General features: G+C 38.8%; 1 protein-coding gene across 2 annotated transcripts in view; it reads left to right on the plus strand.

Moving 5' to 3' along the window:
- Nucleotides 1–18,103, plus strand: part of LOC143877835 (putative 3,4-dihydroxy-2-butanone kinase) — a 33,589-nt gene that overhangs the window by 3,093 nt on the left and 12,393 nt on the right. The window contains exons 3-10 of one of the 2 annotated variants that reach the window (XM_077380098.1): nucleotides 2,193–2,317; nucleotides 5,111–5,223; nucleotides 5,347–5,394; nucleotides 5,671–5,742; nucleotides 5,836–5,925; nucleotides 15,156–15,329; nucleotides 15,691–15,774; nucleotides 16,278–16,333. In XM_077380098.1, coding sequence (XP_077236213.1) covers nucleotides 5,161–5,223; nucleotides 5,347–5,394; nucleotides 5,671–5,742; nucleotides 5,836–5,925; nucleotides 15,156–15,329; nucleotides 15,691–15,774; nucleotides 16,278–16,333 — 587 coding nt within the window. In that variant the 5' untranslated portion in view covers nucleotides 2,193–2,317; nucleotides 5,111–5,160. The remainder of the gene's footprint in view (nucleotides 1–2,192; nucleotides 2,318–5,110; nucleotides 5,224–5,346; nucleotides 5,395–5,670; nucleotides 5,743–5,835; nucleotides 5,926–15,155; nucleotides 15,330–15,690; nucleotides 15,775–16,277; nucleotides 16,334–18,103) is intronic. The other variant, XM_077380097.1, reaches the window with a different exon arrangement.

Below are 18,103 nucleotides of genomic sequence, written 5' to 3' on the forward strand. Positions count from 1 at the left end.
TCAGTAGGTGATGGAAGGGAATGGATTCCTATGGGTATTTGTCGCCTATTGAGGAGGTGTTGGACTTCTTTGATGGCCGTTTTGTTGTTTTTCAACGCACATATGAGTCAACCAACATTGTGGCAGTCTCCCTTGCTAGGATCAATTCTTCTAGGGATCAAAGTTTTAAATTTCAGTTTCGGTTTCGGATGCCACGTGAACGAAAACGGTTTGGTTTCAGTTGGAAATTCTGGTTGAAATCCTGTAAAATCATAGAACATATATGCAAATGATAGAATTTTAAGATAAAACTTTAGGAAGTGCCATAATAAGCTCAAATACACATTTCGAAACTATCATATATGCATGACAACCATCCATAACGGTTTAACAACATTAAACAGCTAGTGATACGTGCTGTCACACGTGTCTAATAATCCAATAATACTACACTTCACATGTAATTTTTAGAAATATATATACCTAATACATACACCACATTTCATATTTAATTCATATAAATATAATTATGTAACATTTACTTGCATGTACTTATATAGTATATCACTTATATGCTTACGGTTTTGGTTTCTGTATGCGTTTCGGTACCGTTTCGGTGGGGATGAAAACAGAGATATTTCGATCGTTTTGTGTCGGTTTTGGTGAAAATTTAAAACCATGCTAGGGCCGCCTTATTTGTTTATATCCATTTCCCTTTTGTTTAATCTCCTTAGGTGGGTTTTTATATTTTTGTTTGTCGGCTTTCTTTTCCTTTACTATCCTCTGACCATCTCGATCAAGTTATTTTTTTCCTTTTCTCAATAAAATTTCTTATCATTCAAAAGGAAAAAAGAAAGAAAGATTTAAAGCCTATGCCATGGGAAAATCAGATGATATTGTGGGAGAGAGATTCGTTGCTCATGTTAAAGAACATGAGTTGGTGTGTAATTTTTGTCTAGTTGGCTTTTAAAAGGAATGATGGTTAGAGACAATGCTGAATGGATTCCAAAGTACGGAGAAACAACATTCCAAGGTAGAGATTAGAGAGTTTACAAGCTCAATGAACTCATGGGAGCTTTGGTTTTCAAACAGGGATACAATTCATCACTAATATTTTGAGCAGTGTAACTTGGTAGATAGGGCTTGAACTAGTAACTTAGTCAAAACATGCTTCATATTCCAACCACGAGCTTGTGGGTTCGAGCTAGCTTACCTACCTACTTTTCAAGCATTGATCGATACTGAGACGTATTACCTGATACATCCATAGTATTATTATTTTTACCAAAGCCGACAAGAAACGACCAAAATATTTATGTTTCCATTCCCATCGAAACTTATATCGAATCCAAAACGCATAACTTAAATATAACCGTAAGTGTATTAGTTGTATACTATACCAATATGTGTTACATAATTATATTTATATGAATTACATGTGAAGTGGGGTATCTGTCTCAACTCAACTCAACTCAACTAAGCCTTTGTTCCAAACTAGTTGGGGTCGGCTAGTGAATCCTTTAGAAAATTTTCATGAAGAAGGTGAAAGAATCTACCCGGCTCAAATTGACTAAGTCTAATCCTGACACTAGTTGGGTTCGTCTACATGGATCATTTTTGTCTACAGGATAAAGGAGGAGGGTTGGCGTCAGGTTGGCAGCCGGTCGTAAACTTTGCCACTCTTCTATGAAGTGGGGTATTTGTATTATGTATAAATATGAATTACATGCAAATTTTGGTATGTATTGAATTATCAAACATGAGCCATTTTTTTTTTTGAACGATAAGTCACCATGTGTTTGATGTTGCTAAGCCATTATGAGTATTTTTTTTTGCTTATGTGACGGTTTTTTGAGTGCGTGTGCTTATTCTAGCACTTCTTGAAGTTTGATCTTAAATGTCCATCAATTGGATATTTTCCCAAATATTTCTTTAATTTTACAGAATTTCCACCGAAATTACATAATTTCCACCTAAATTTCCATCCGAAACTGACAAATTTTCATTTCCATCATGACCAAACCGCTTACTGAAACCGAAACCTCAAACCTTGGATACATCTTGGATATTTATGTAGATGGAACAAAAAAAATGTATGTATCGGTGCTTGATACTTGCACCATTCATCCAACAAAGATAGTATTGTGAGATAATGTTTGTGTCAAGCGGTACTGTTCTATGTGTTGAATTTTGAGGTGTCTGGTGCTTATCAGGAATCCGACACTTTAAACCATGACAATCATAGAGAAAACATGACGAAGGCAATCATTATATCAAACGAAAGGAAAATGATGCTCAACAACTAGCTCATTCCCACGCACAACTACATGGTATTGAGGTAAATTTTGAAAAACGTTTTACAAAAAATCTAGGTCTGGTTGTTTCATCTTTTGTTTTGGATAAAATCTGATCACTCGAGGAAGAACAAGGAGTCAGCTACATCTTTACAGAGTTTGAAATGGGCACCATTTTCTGATTGTACAGCTTACAACTGATGTCAGCAGCATTACAGCGTATTTGACATTTTCCCTTGAAAAGTGTACTGGATCATTTTTCTCTGAATCTTTGAAATTGTATCTATCTGTTGGGTGTGTGGATTTTCTTTTTTGCTTTGTTTTGTTTTTTGAAAATCGGGAAACTTCCTGATTTCTGTTTGTGGAGAAGTTGATGTATTTTCCCGCTTTAAAGGAATGGGATGTGTCATTTCTCTATCAACAATCTACCGAATTTGAACTCGTGATTTGGATGAGTTTGTAGAGGGAGGGTTTTTTCTGTTTCTCATGTACCTCATAGCGCTAACAAGATTGTGGACGCTTGCTAAAAGTAGGGATGTTTTGTCGGAAAACCTCTCATGGAATGTGCTACTACGTGCCAAGCAACCTTTGCTCTACATGTAATTTTTCTTTTCTTTTCCAATAAAATTTTCAGTTATTGCCACAAAAGTATAAAAGAATCTGGTGATAAGGTCACATTTTTCACTCTACGCTGCATAGAATTTTCTTTTGATTTTTTGGATATCTGGTTAGATTTTGTGAACTATTTGAATACTCTGAAGAGAACTAAACGAGAGTGTTGAGGCAAATTTGAAGTTGAGATAATAATTCATCAGCTGGAATCCCAAAGAGAACTGTGGGTCCCAATTCAGTTAGATAACCCTAGGCAATTAGACCGATCGACTAATTTTCTTCAATTATCAAATTCAGGGAAAATATTTCAGTGATAAGCTATGCATAATTAAGGAAAACATCTCAGTAGTTTCTCATTAGTTACATTAATATGTCTAGGTGGCGTTTTTAATTTGTTGATGCAAAGTTATGTTAAAATGGAAAAAAAACTAATGCTTAGTAAAGGGAATGTTCCGATGTTGAATTGAATTTCAAACAATTATGTAATCTAGCATGTTTCTCTCTATTTGAATTATATTTGATCAAGATTGGGAGTAAATATGGTTGGTTGCCGGGGTCATGGGAATCGGATGATTGCTTTAAGAAGAAAGGTTTGACAGTGTGGCGGGATATTTTGAAAATGGGTCATTCTTTTAATTTGAACATTAGATTTAGGCTCTATTCGGGGATAGGATAAAATTTTGGAATGATGTGTGGTGTGCGGAGAAGCCTCTTATGGATTTGTTCCCAGATTTGTATAGAGTTGCTTCCGATAAAGAGGCTTTAGTGGGGGACTGTTTTGCCCTTATTGGGGGTGTAGTTTGTTTGGACACCGGTTTTCAGGAGGAATTTCTTTGATAGGGAGTTAGAGTCGGCATCCCGGAATATGGACCGCGGAATCTTCGGGCATCTTCTCCGTCAACTCGTTCTATCTTATCTTAATGCCTAATGGTGTATCCTCCATCTCATCCAGGGTATGGAAATTTCAATGTCCACCAAGAGTTTGTTTCTTCGGGTGGGCAGTAAGCCGCGATCGGATTCAAACAGTTAACTTCCTACGAAAGCGTGGTATGTTGCTTATTGACCATTGCCCTCTATGATTGGAAGATGGGGAATCTGTGGCTCATCTTTTCATGCATTGTTCATTCACGCATCAGATATGGGCTTTCCTATTTATGAGGTTTGGTATTGCTTGGGTGTTCCCATTCTCTATTCCAAGTTTGCTGCAGCAATGGGGTTGTGTGCCATGGAGTATGAAAGGAAAAACGTTGTGGAATATATGTTTGCTTGCGGTGTGGTGGGTGATTTTGAAGGGATTGCTAAATCGCCTCATTGGCTTTACTTGAAAATTATTGCCCTATTGATATCTTGGGTGAAATGTCTTCCATCCTTCCGATTTGTATTGGCATTTGATCTATGGGAGGGATGGAGGGTAGTTTGCTTCAGTATGGAAAATTGGCATCAGATTATTCAGCGTTGGGAGGCTCCTCCTTTTGGGAAATGGAAATTGAATTTTGATGGTTCGAGTTTTGGAAATCCGGGTCCGGTTGGGGTTGGCGGGTTGCTTCGTAATGAAAGTCGTGGAGTTGTGTAGGCCTACTCCGGCCCTTTGGGGAGATGTGATGCCTCGAACGCAGAAGTGATGGCGGCGTATCATGGTATTAAGAGATTAGATAGTGAGTGTTTGGATAATACCATTGTGGAGGGTGATTCCCTCAATGTGATTCGATGGTTGAAAAGAGTAGTGTTGCCTCCTTGGAGATTTTTATCCTTTTTTGATGACATTGATGGTCTAATATCGGGTTCGTCTATTACCTTCGATTACGTGGGGAGGAGTGCTAATGGGGAGGCGGATGGGTTGGCTAGAAGTGGGGTTGACCGTTTGGAGTTGGAGTGGTTCGATTTTCTCCCTCCGTAGTTGATTATGCTGTTTTCGTTTTTTTGTTATTTTGTTTCTTTTTTCTTTTTCTTTCCGTGTAATTTTGGGTGCGGTCCATCTTGGTCCCCTTCCCTTTCATAATATACTTCTGCCATTTCAAAAAAAAAAAAAAAAGTTTTAGCTCTCTCTCTCTCTCTCTCGTAGTTTTCCTTTTGACCATTTTATTTTAATTGCCATAATGTAATTGTTGGATCATTGAATTAAAACTGATTTGTTTTAACAGGGATGTTTAACTTGCTGATGCTGGTGGAACTGCTTTTAGCTGAGTCATTTAGTGTATAGTTAACTGGTATGTTTTGGTGTACAGGGGGTGGAAGTGGCCATGAGCCTGCTCATGCTGGATTTGTGGGTGAAGGGATGCTGACAGCAGCTATCTGCGGCGATGTTTTCACCTCGCCTCCTGTTGATTCTATCCTAGCCGTAAGGGTTCTTGCTAATTTATCCAAAGATGGAAAAACACTTGCACAGATGCCTTTTTTTTTAAATTTTCCACCCTGAATCTTTTCTTAGAAATACATATCCTGATATTACTTAGTTCTGTAGGGTATTCGAGCTGTAACAGGTCCTATGGGATGCCTACTTGTAGTCAAGGTATTATAATTTCTAAGCAACTAATTACAAATTATTGACTGTATTATTCAAATAAGTTTTTCTTCTATTAAACCTTCTGGGACTGCACAGTGATCTTACTTTACATGAAAATCAGGCATCCTTGTTCTTTATTTGCACCTTATGAAAAATAATTTCCTTTGTTGTTTTTGTTGTAAAAATCATGAAGGGACTATCACATAATGCCCTTCTCAATAGTATCATATGTTTCTCAATTTGCTTATCTTTTTTAATCCATAACATTGTAATTTGGGACAGAATTATACAGGTGACCGGCTAAATTTTGGTTTGGCAGCTGAGCAGGCAAAATCAGAAGGCTATAAAATAGAGGTGTACATTCTGTTTGTTTGCATTGTAGCTATTATTTGGATCTTATTTGGATGTTCTGAGCCTACAAAATTGAACCGGATCTGATACATGCAGACCGTTATTGTGGGAGATGACTGTGCTCTTCCACCACCTCGAGGCATTGCTGGGAGGAGAGGTCTGGCAGGGACTATTCTAGTTCACAAGGTACATTTTTTCCCATTTCATATTTATTCATCTCTTATTCGTCGAGGCAGGCCTTTTATCTGCTTCGTGCATGTTGGAGGCTTGAAACTAGAAAACCAAACCTATTTGGGTTCTGTTATAATCCAGCAATTCATTTCTCAGTAGATACGTTGTCCATGTCCATGTTGAGTTATCTTGTGTTCTACCCAAGTTAACATGCGGTAGTTGTATCTTAGCTGTTGTCCTCATTGTCTCATTGTTTTCTTATTCTTCTAACCACTTGCTTCTCTGTGGGAAGGGGTTTAGCGTCATTGTAGGCGGAAGATTACTAGCAAGATTGTTTTTGTTTGCTTATTGGTAAACAAGACATTAATCACAATGTCAGCCTAGTACCTTAAAGGAGAAAGACACAGGCTAGAGTGCTAGACATTCGACTCTTCTTTTTCTATTTTGTGAGGCATGAGTTGTAGTTTGAAAACCTGAAAACTGGGGTGAGTCGGTAAAGATTTAGGCAGGACTCCCAAAATATTGATTGTGACTAGAGATCATTCTCTAGTCCGGCGACCAAAAAACATGGGTCCCACCTTATTTGGGTGATGCAAAGCATTCATTTGATGGGCCTTGACATAGAGAGGGTGTCCACAAAAAATCAGCTCCATAGGATCATCCCAACCCTGTGATTTGTGGAGCTTAAAATGGACGGCTATAAATCGGCACAGATCTGTCCATTTTTTAGTTTCACAAATGGAAGGGTTAAGATGATCCTATGAAGCTGATTTTTTTGTGGACACCCTATCTATGATGGGGCCTATCAAATGAATGCTTTAGATCACCACAAAAAATGTGGGACCCAAGTGTTTTTGGTCGCCGAACTAGAGAATGATCTCTAGTTGGCAGACTAGAAACACTTTTCTCATATATATATATATATATATATATATATATATAGAGAGAGAGAGAGAGAGAGAGAGAGAGAGAGAGAGAGAGAGAGAGAGAGGTTTTATGCGCATATAGCTATCTGCGCACTAGTTTCTTAAAATGCTTTTCATTCGCTGATGGTAGTGGGTCCCACATACATTTTAACATTTCAACAAAAGAAGAAAAATGACACTCGAGCCCCCGTAGTTTTGACGTACAAAATATAAATGACCCTCTAACATTCAGATTGGAGGGTTAGGATCATCCTATGGAAATGATTTTTGGAGCATAACCTATTTAGGCTATGGCCCATCTAATGGACGGTTTGGATCATCCTATGGTGTGGGCCATACCGTACTTTTAATAAAGTGAGAGTGCCCTCGTAAGAAAACAGTAGTGTTGATAACATTTCCTTTTTTTTTTTATTATATGAATTTGCTAGCAAACTTCTCCTATGCCACTTCTCGGCATGTGGCCATCCTTGTGCAAAGATGCGCACATGGGCAAAGGTTGCTAGCAAAAGCAAAAGTAAGAAAAAAAGTAATCATTACAAAAAAAAAGTAAAATAGCGAAGTTATAAAGTTTTAAATGAAAAATTACCTAGAAATGGTTCTAAAGTTTGAAAATTAAAAAAAAAATACCAACAAGATGCGCACATGAAAATCATTTTAAGAAACTAGTGCGCAGATAGCTATATGCGCAGCTGCGCAAAAACACTTCTCTCATATATATATATGAGGAATAAGATTGTACGCTCGACCGTACCTAAAGTTAGGTACGGTAGAGTGCCAAATCACATGGGTCCCACATTTTTGGTGAGCATCTAAACCATTCATTTGCAAGGCCCCATCATAGATAGGGTGCATACCAAAAATCAGCTCCATAGGATCATCCTAACCCATCCATTTGTGGAGGCCAAAATGGACAGACAGTGTTTGTCCACAAATCTGCCCATTTTGGCCTCCAGTTTTGGAGGGGTTAGGATGATTCAATGGTGCTGATTTTTGGTATGCACCCTATCTATGATGGGGCCTTGCAAATGAATGGTTTAGATGCCCACCAAAAATCATGGACCCATGTGATTTGGCACTCTACCGTACCTAACTTTAGGTACGGTCGAGTGTACAATCCTTTTCCTCTCTCTCTATATATATATATATATATATATATACTATACTATACTCAACTCAACTCAACAAAGCCTTTGTCCCAAACTAGTTGGGGTCGGCAAAATGAATCCTTTAGAAAAATTATATATACCATATAGTAAGATTATAGAATTAAAGTGAGGAAAAAATGAGGACATTGAAAAAGTTATGTTACCAGGGAGGAGGGGAAAAAATATAAAAAAAGAGTATGTACCTGATTCTCATCTCTGATCATCATGTTCTTCTAACAATATCGGCAATTTACATCCAAAAATAGTTAAGACGATGACCGGATAGTGGATGTGTCCAAGGTTTCAAACTTTCAATCCTCTTTCATCTCCTCTAAATCCCCTTTATTTAACTTATATCTAGGTTAAAATAACTTATATTTAAATTTGTTAGTTACTATATTAATTGACATAAATAGCCTTTATCTTTTCTATTTTTAAACTTTAAAACCTACTGAATGACCCGATCAAGTGACTCAAAACTCAATTCTACATGACGAGTCTATCACGTTCTTGACAAGGCTTGAGTGAATCAAGTCTCTTGTTGATTCGAGTTGACTCCATCTTTGCTTCTTCTCCGGGAAAAGAAGTTCACGGCCCGTGGGCCTTCTACCTACATGCGGCATTGCTTTGCTCCATTAGGCTTTCTCCCATTGTAGAAAGTTTTAAGTCAGGGTAATGATTTCATAAGCCCCTGGTTATAAAACCCATGGATTTTCTGAAATTTTAATTAAAATTTTAGAAATTTAGATCCAACATTTGGGAAAACTTCCGAGACAAATTGTGCTCAAGTTTTAAAGGAAACAATCATTGTACGTTTACAGTTATTTATAAATAGTATATGTACGCTATCAATGGAGAAATTTTATACATAATAAACACAAGACAGAAGCCGCGTTATTCTTCTATTCCACTGATGTCAGTGACCAAATTCATCCTTGAACAAAATTGGGTTCATTGAGAGAATCGACTTTACACTTTACCTTCCATGTGATCCACGTGTCATCTGAATCTATAGCGTTTTTATCACGAGATTTTGATAAAACGACAAAATCCCTAACTTTTTTTTTTGGAGTGGTAAGTCAAATATATTAATAAGAAGGGAAAGACTGAGGAGTGGCCCTCCAAAGGATTACAAGGAAAAAAGAAGAAAAAATACAATAACTTCAAGGAGGCAAAAAATCAAAACATTGTAACTCCAATCTTTCAACCCCAGTTCTCGCCAGAGAATCCGCCTCACAATTTGCAGATCTTCGAACATGATTAAATACAATAGAAGAACCCTCAACAAGATCAGAGACTTCATCAAAAAACGACCAAAAATCTCCAAGGTGGCGTCGCAGACCCACAGAGCCACCTAACCACATTTAGAGAATCGCCCTCCACGATAGTAGAATCCAAAAGGTTTCTAGCGATTTTTTTAATGCCCTGACGGACCGCCCTGACTTCAGCCTCATTTGAATCACACAACCCAACGACCTCAAATAAGCCCAAATGGTATCCCTTCGAAAATCACGATAAAGGCCACCAATACCTGCCGGTCCAGGATTGCCCAAGCTTGAACCATCAAAATTAAGTTTCGTCCATCCAATAGGTGGAGCTTCCCACTCTAGAACCACCTGTGATTGGCACTCACCACTGAAGCACACCACCCTCCAACCCTCCCACAAGTTAAAAGCTGAGACAAATTGGAAAGGAGACCAGCATTTTGCCCACGAGATGGTAAGAGCGATAATGTTAATGTATAGACGGTAAGGCGACCTACAAGATCCCTCAAAAATCCTAGCATTACGCGCCCTTCCATAGGACCCACCAAGTAGCAAGGAGGCAGATTTTCCACAACATCTTACCCTCTTTTTTCCAAGGCACCGCATCGCAACACAAAATGACATCCGAAAAAGAGAAAGGAAAAACCCAGCAAATGCCAAATCTCCTTAAACTGTACCCCCATACTTCTCTAGCAAATTTATAATGGATGAAAAGTTGACACGCCGACTCTCCATCTTCCAAACAAAGGGAACAATGATCCACCAAGCACATACCCCTTTTCCGAAGAAAATTAATTGTTTGGATGCTATCCCTACACACACCGCCCACCCAAAAAAACACAGCCTTGAAATTTCCACACCTTTGCACATATAGAAGGAGCACCACTCGGAACAAGCTGCGAATAGAAAGATCTAACGGAAAAGAAGCCAGAAGAGTCCCAAATCCATACTCTTTTATCCGACCCAGAAGATTTGATGTAGCACGATTCAAGCAATTCAATAAAGTGAGATAACGCTTCCAACTCTCTATCAAAGAAATTCCTCCTGAAAGCCGGCATCTACACTACCCCTTCATCAGAACGACCAAAACAATCACTAACCATAGCTTTCTTTGAAGCAGCAACCACAAACAACTCCGGGTAAACATACATAAGGGGCTCGGGAGAGCACCATGCATCATACCAAAATCTTATCCGCTCACCCGAATATACTTTAAACCGAATGCCCTTTCTGAACTCATGATTTATTTTTAGAATGTCTCCCCACATGGTCACCCCCTTCAAATTATAAAGACCATCCGACTCCATTTTTAAAGGGCAAGCACACCCTCTCCCATTTCACAAGCGGAATAACCTTGGATTCACTTGAGCCCCCCCCCCCCCCCCCCAAAAAAAAAAAAAAAAGAAAAAAAGAAAAAAAAGAAAAAAGAAATCTACGCTGAATCTGCTCAATCCTTAATACAAGACTGATCGGACATTTAAAAAGAGATAAGAAATATATAGGTATATTAGCCAACACAGCCTTGACCAGAACCAATCTCCCCCCTCTAGAAATAAGATTTCTCTTCCACGTTTCAAGCCTCCTTTCAATTCTATCCACAATAGGATCCCACAAATTCTTCTTGGGTCTCCCCACACCCAACGGTAAACCCAAATACGAAGATGGAAGAACTTCCAGCTTACACCCCACCAACTTTGCAAACCCAAGAGCCCTCTCAATCGGAATATTGATGGCAAATATACATGATTTAAGAAAGTTTATCCTCTGACCAGTTATCAACTCATAGCATCTGATGGTCGCCTTCAAGTTTAAGATGTGCAACTCACTAGGACTACAAAATAACAAAGTGTCATCTGCAAATTGCAAATGCGACATTTCCACCCTATCACGCCCAACCACAAAACCCCGGAATAACTCCTTGCTACTACCAATGGCCATCAACCTACTCAAAGTTTCAGCAACAATAACAAATAAAAAAGGCGAGAGAGGATCACCCTGCCTCAATCCTCTAGAAGATTTAAAGAACCCTTGAGGAGACCCATCAACCAAAATTGAAAACCATGCAGATTCAACACATCTTCTTATCCACCCCCTCCACCGGTCCCCAAACCCCATACACCCCAACAAATAATCCAAACACCCCCACTCCACTCAGTCATAAGCTTTTTCCATATCCAATTTGCATAAGATACCCTCTTCACCAGACTTTATGTAAGAATCTATCGCCTCATTTGCAATAAGAGAACAATCCAAGATCTCTCTTTTAGAGACAAACGCACTTTGACATTCCGAAATAACCGAGGGCATCACCACCTTAATCCGGTCAGCTAGAATCTTTGCCAAAACCTTATAGAGACAACCAACCAAACTAATGGGTCTTTAATCAGAAATTTTTGCTGCACCATTCACCTTCGGAATCAAAGTGATAAATGTCGCACCTGTACTTTTATCCAACACCAAGCCGTTATAGAACTCATGAAAGAAATTCATTAAGTCCTTCTTAACATAACCCCAACACGCTTGAAAGAACGCAATACAGAAACCATCAGGGCCAGGCGCTTTATCCCTAGTCATCATAAACACACCTTTTTGGACTTCCTCCTCATCAAAGGGTCTTTCCAACAAATTCCTCTCCACCAAAGATAACCTTTTAAAATTCACCTCCTCAGGAATAGGACGAACAACATTTTCAGCAGAGTACAAAGAACCATTGAACTGTAGAATTGCACTAGAGATACCCTCCTTATCCTCAACCACTTTCCCATCAATATTAAGAGAAGAAATTCTATTTCTCCTACGACGAGCACTAGCCATAGCATGGAAATAAGCGGTGTTTTTGTCCCCCTCTTTCAACCAATGCACCTTAGATTTTTGCCTCCAAGAATTTTTTTCCTGTAAAATAATACCTTTATGCTCTTCTCTAACACGACCCAACTCTTCCATATCAATCGCTGAAGCGACCCCATTTTCATCACCAACCGATAACTCCCTAATATGGTTTTCCAACCACTTCCGCCTTTCCATCTTTGACATTCTCCAGTCTGCCGCCCATGCCTTCAATTTCATCTTCAAAAATCTCAACATCTTGCCAATCACTATGTCGGGGTGCCCTTCAACTTTAAATGACTCCCACCATTCACCCATCTTCTCCTCCATATTAGGTTCCTAAAGCCATGCAATTTCAAATCTAAAAGGCAGTGGACCCCACGACTCCAACCTAGGATCAAGGAGAAGGGGACAATGGTCCGAGACAGAATGAGGAATAATTTTTTGATAAATATTAGGAACCCTACTAATCCATCCAGGACAAATTAGAAATCTGTCAATACGGCAATGACTTCCACCCCTGGACCAAGTAAAACTGCCACCAGAAAGAGGGAGATCAATAAGTTTATATTTGGCAATGAATTCCGCAAAAGCTAGCATGTTTGGATTGGATCTCCTGCATCCCACTCTATCATTAATAAACCTGATTTCATTGAAGTCACCTCCAATACACGAAGGATATGCCCACGTATCCCTAACCCGGCACAGCTATTCCCACAACATTTTTTTCTCCGCCAGTAGAATACTCACCAGACCCGTCCATCTCCGATTCAGACTCATCACAAGAAGCATAACCATCATCCTCAGTATTACAGCCCAGATCATCCGGATCCCCATATTCGCTAGGATGTTCGACTTTTTCCGCCCAAACCCACATAATAGATCCATCAATAGATGAAGGAATCACCATCGATTTACCCGTATCTCCATACGATGCGATCTGAGTCAAAGCCAAAGAGTATCCGGCACCCGCTTCACAGGACGGGTCAAGAACGAGAACTTTCCCAATTTTCTTACCCAATACCTTGAAGTTTTCAGCACACCACGCTTCAGGTGGAACACCCGATAGTCGCCACCAATCAGCCGACCCTTCCCTAGGAAATTTAGCAGTCCAGGGCAGAAGATCCACAAAAGGGGAATTAACAGCCGTTTGCCAGACCTTTTTGGATATTGAGGAGATTAACACCCATAGGTGGAAAAACCATCACTTCCTTAGGATCGATCTTATAAACCACAATGTTACCATCCAGTCCACTTTTACGATGGAGCCAAGCTTCCAAAGCCGGAATATCACTGGACCAACCAGCCCGAATCTTACCCCAAAGGCTAAGATCAGCATTGCATACTGATATCAGCGGTACAGACTCAATATTGAAGGAGATCCCAGAAGATACTTGATGCACCCTGCGAATACAAGCCGATGACTCTGGAGCGATGGGAACCCCCAACCGATTCACCACATTACCTCCTGTATTGGATCCATGAACCACGCGAGGGAAGTTGAAATCTAGACCAGACCAAACCTTGTCACATTCTTCGCATACGATCCTTCTCTGGAAGTTTCGAAACTTACACCTTATACACCTCCAATCCCCCCATCCTCCAGCGTTCCGTCGATCCCTAGCTCTTTCAATTCTTCTAACTTTTTACCTGATTCCAGACGGAATCCCCATGAGCGCTCCGATTGCCTATTGCTTCCATCTCAGTCTGTTGGAGATGGCGTTTCCAGTTCAAAGCTATATTCTCTTGCTTCCAGCTTAGTCCCTATTCCTTAGAATGTGTTTTAGGATCTCATTATTGAACCTGGAAAGTACTAGGGATACAAACAAAATCCCTAACTAATCCCGAGATTTTAACTATGATTTGGCCGACACATCAAATTTATTGCCGACTCACGTGTCCTGCCGTGTCCGACATGACACCCGTGTCCACACGTGTTGACACTCCTTTGGACACTTTTACTTGTATTGCTGGAAGTGTTCGACTTAATGTGGGTGTGTCGACATGTTTTTGTACCGTGTCAAGTGTGACATTCTGTTTTTTTTTATTGAATATTGTGTTTACCTCATTTAGACAACTCGTATCCATGTCCAAACTCGACACATGAATCCATATCCACTAATATACTTTCTATTTTAGCCGTGTCATCGTTTCTAAAGTTTGGGGGTTTGCCGTGTCCGACGCTCCGTGTCGACACACGACACTCGTGTCCGTGTCCACAAATCATAAGATTTTAAAAATATAGCAATATTTTCATTTTTATCATAAAATATCCCGATAATATCGCGATATTATCCTGATATTTTTACGGTATTTTTTTTTCTTAAATTTAATTTTTTTATTTTTAAATAATTTTAATTTTACTGTTTATTTCCTGATATAAACCCGAAAAAAAATAATAAAAACTAATATATGCTGAGATTTTCCCTTGCCGAGAAATTCCCGAGAACGACATTTGTGAATAATTGTGACATAGATCTGAATCAATGTGGTCTGGCCTACCCCTTCTTTTTACTTTATATTATATGTGAGGCAAAAGCCTAAGTATTAACTTTTCTTGTTCTAACCAAATCTTCCTTCTGATATGCAGGTACTGTAATCATAATATTAACACTCAAGTTAAATAATTAACCTTAAGATTTAAGAACAGTTGTTATTACTCTATAAATAGTATACCAAGAACAATACCCTCTCAACTGAATTCCAATTCTACTTGCAGGCAGAAGCATTGCATGTTAGGCTTAGAATGCATGTTGCAAACTTTGTTAGGTTTGTTTTTTTTCGAGTATGTAAAATTTACAGACAAGCAGTAGCCAGTATGTTAAATAGACTTGGAATCAAATAGCAAAACCCAACTGCAAGTTAAAATAATTATTATAGTAAAATGAAGATTTCAAATCAAAGCAGTTGTTATTTGATTGATAGGACACCAAGAACAGTTTCTTGGACCAACGTGCCTATATATACCACGCCCATTTCTAAATGGTGGTGAAGGTGAAGAGTCTATGAGGCTTTAAATTCAATTAATGCTTTATTCTTTAATATAATAGATTAGCAGTAAATGTTATACTTGTGAATGCCAGGTAGCTGGAGCAGCAGCTGCCGCTGGTCGTTCTCTTGATGATGTTGCCGCAGAAGCAAAGCAGGCATCTGAAATGGTGGGGACAATGGGTGTGGCTCTGTCTGTTTGTACACTTCCAGGCCAGGTCACATCAGATCGTTTAGGCCCGGGAAAAATGGAGCTGGGTCTTGGAATTGTATGTTTACAGAGCCACTCATCTTATTTCTACCTTATCTGCAGTTTAGTCTTCTTGTATTTACTTTCTCGAATGTGCAATTGTAATGAAGGTCTTGTAGTAGTTCTTTTGATTTTAACCTTATTTGCCTGCAATTATGAAAGTTGATTAATTTCATTAATTAGTTCCTTGAGTTGAAAACCTTTTCTTCGTTAAAATGCACTTCATCATGGATATGCTTCTTGTGTGGACTTGGTTTATTGCTTGTTCATTCCATTTGGTTTAGGATCCTCCTGTCAATCAACTAATGTTTGTGTTGGTTATTAGATATTTCTTTTCTTTTTACGGACCAATGCGCTAATTATACAGTTATTCTTTCCAGCATGGGGAACCAGGGGCTGCTGTGGCTGACCTCCAGCCTGTGGATGTGGTGGTATCTCATGTTCTAAAGCAGATTTTATCAACGGTCTGTGTCAATAATTTATTATTATCAATTTTTTATATGCCACATTATAACTTTAAAAGATTACAATTAAATCAAAATTCTCACATTTTTCAATCTAAATGAAAAGTTTTGAACTAAACCCAATTTTTTTTGAATTAAAAAAGTTTTTTTATTGGAAACTACAAATTCAATAAAAAAAGGAGACCGAGGTGGTTGACGAATTAAACAAAAGTTTGATGGATAATCCATCAATTTTTCTTATATTATTTGTAAATCTCAAGAGATGTTCAAACCTAAAATTGAATTCCCACCCTAATCTAGCAAACACATGCACCCAGCCATCCTTCCATGCTTTCGTTGTAACTTATTTGCATAAATAGTGTAAAACATCTTTTTCTGAACTCTTCCCAAACATTTCCCATTTTTTCAAACATTGTATTCCAAAATTGGAACGTTGTAACTATGCCTGTGACTATGTTGTTGGTCACGTTGGTATTTTCTTATCTTGGTTCGACTACTTGCAGGAAACTCATTACGTTCCTATTACACGAGGAAATAGAGTTGTGCTCATGGTCAATGGGTAAGTTCACTTTTATGGTCTTCATTGTAATATTTTGATCAAGGTTTTGAAAGCATGAAACTTGACTTGGACTCAATTAGGTTCTGAGTTTACTTGTAACTTCGTTGAGTACTTGGCCAATCAATCAAGTCTTTCAACCCTTTTTTGGAAAAAGGTTATGTTGGTCTAAGAAATTGTCGACAATTTCGACAATACATAAATGTAAAAAAAAAAAAACACAACTTCCTATGTGCAAGTACAGAATGCATGATACTACATTACTACCTGACTACAGAATGCATGATACTACGTTCATTTGCTCTTTTTTTTTTCGCAGCTCCATAAGATTAAACATGTCATTGAGTAGAATACAATATCGTGACACTAGCCTCCATGTGTCTGGATTTCATTTCCGGTCTGCATTTGTATATCCACATGGTCTTATTGTCTTATCATGCTGTGCCCTAAAGAGTAGACCATGATCTATGGTACCTCTACTTTAGGAACATGTCATGTTCTTACATGGTTGTATGTAGGCAATATCCCATGTGTCATTACGATACAATGCCCTCATTTCATTCTCCATCACTTTCATCCTTTTGTCACTGCAAACTACAACACTGAATCTTTTGCTGCTATTGTACTTTGAGCATTAAGATCCTGCTATACTTGCCTGTATTTTTGGCATACACAGTGCTTCTCATATAGTGTGACAGAATGACTGATAGTAGTGGGCGCACTCATGGGAGCTGGCGTGGGAAAGACAATGTTCACAGAAGTGGGCTCAGATAAAGCTGTTTCAAAGGATATCACCCCCTTAATCTCACTGTTGATGTTCAATGGGTTGTTGAAGACTCGTCGTATGTAAGATGTGAGATTAGGATTTTTCAAAATGATAGTGAATAGCACGGGTAGCCCTTATGGTGATCATTATATCCCACAAAGACGTGTGGCAACCTTGGGTAGAAAATATTCCAAGTGGAAGTGGTACATAGACATAGCAAATCCAACCTCACAATCTAAGAGAAGAATAATTTGGATCTGTTTTGGTAAGTACCTAGGTGGGCCATGCCTAGCAGAGAGTGGTGGACGAGAGCATGTTAACGTGCACAATAATATGGAAGACCTCAGTCCAGAGATGCTTTAGAATCTCAGAGTAAAATACCGTGAACAGCGTGACCTCTGTGATATGTTTATGCTTCCGTTCAGCTACACCATTTTGTGTGGTGTGTTGGGGCATGAAAAGTTGAAAACTACTAATTGCGAGTGCCATGTGAGGAGCAAAATGCTTGAAACTCCTGAGGGGTGTACTCACCCCCACCGTTGCTTTGGAGATGTAAGATAATTTTGTCATAGTGCTTAGTAACAAGTGTATGAAATGTAGAAAAAGCTTTCGAGGCATCAGATTTATTGTGAAGAAAATAAATCCAGGTGTAACGGGCTTAGCAAGTTGACCACTAGGACATAATTTCAACTCGACAAACTTATTACATGAGGAAATAAAATATGTAGATACTTTCGGAATGCCAGCATTGGTGTGGTCCAAGTTTTGATGCCATACCTACAATGATGATGAATAGATTGATGCAGAGAGAGCTTGACATTGATGTGTCGGTGGCAACTCAAAGGTATCTGTCATGAAGTATAATTTTCCATGGATAACACCTCTGGCAAGACACTTTAGGATACTTCACAAGAACACAGAGAAAAATAAAATTAAGAACCAAATTGAGACGTAAACCAGGGAACAGAATGAAAATTGTTCTAATACTAGGGACAACATTGAAGGAT

Source organism: Tasmannia lanceolata, unplaced genomic scaffold, assembly GCF_043159265.1.
Source record: "Tasmannia lanceolata isolate RefF3 unplaced genomic scaffold, GAP_Taslan_0.1 ptg000005l, whole genome shotgun sequence".
Lineage (NCBI taxonomy): Eukaryota > Viridiplantae > Streptophyta > Magnoliopsida > Canellales > Winteraceae > Tasmannia > Tasmannia lanceolata.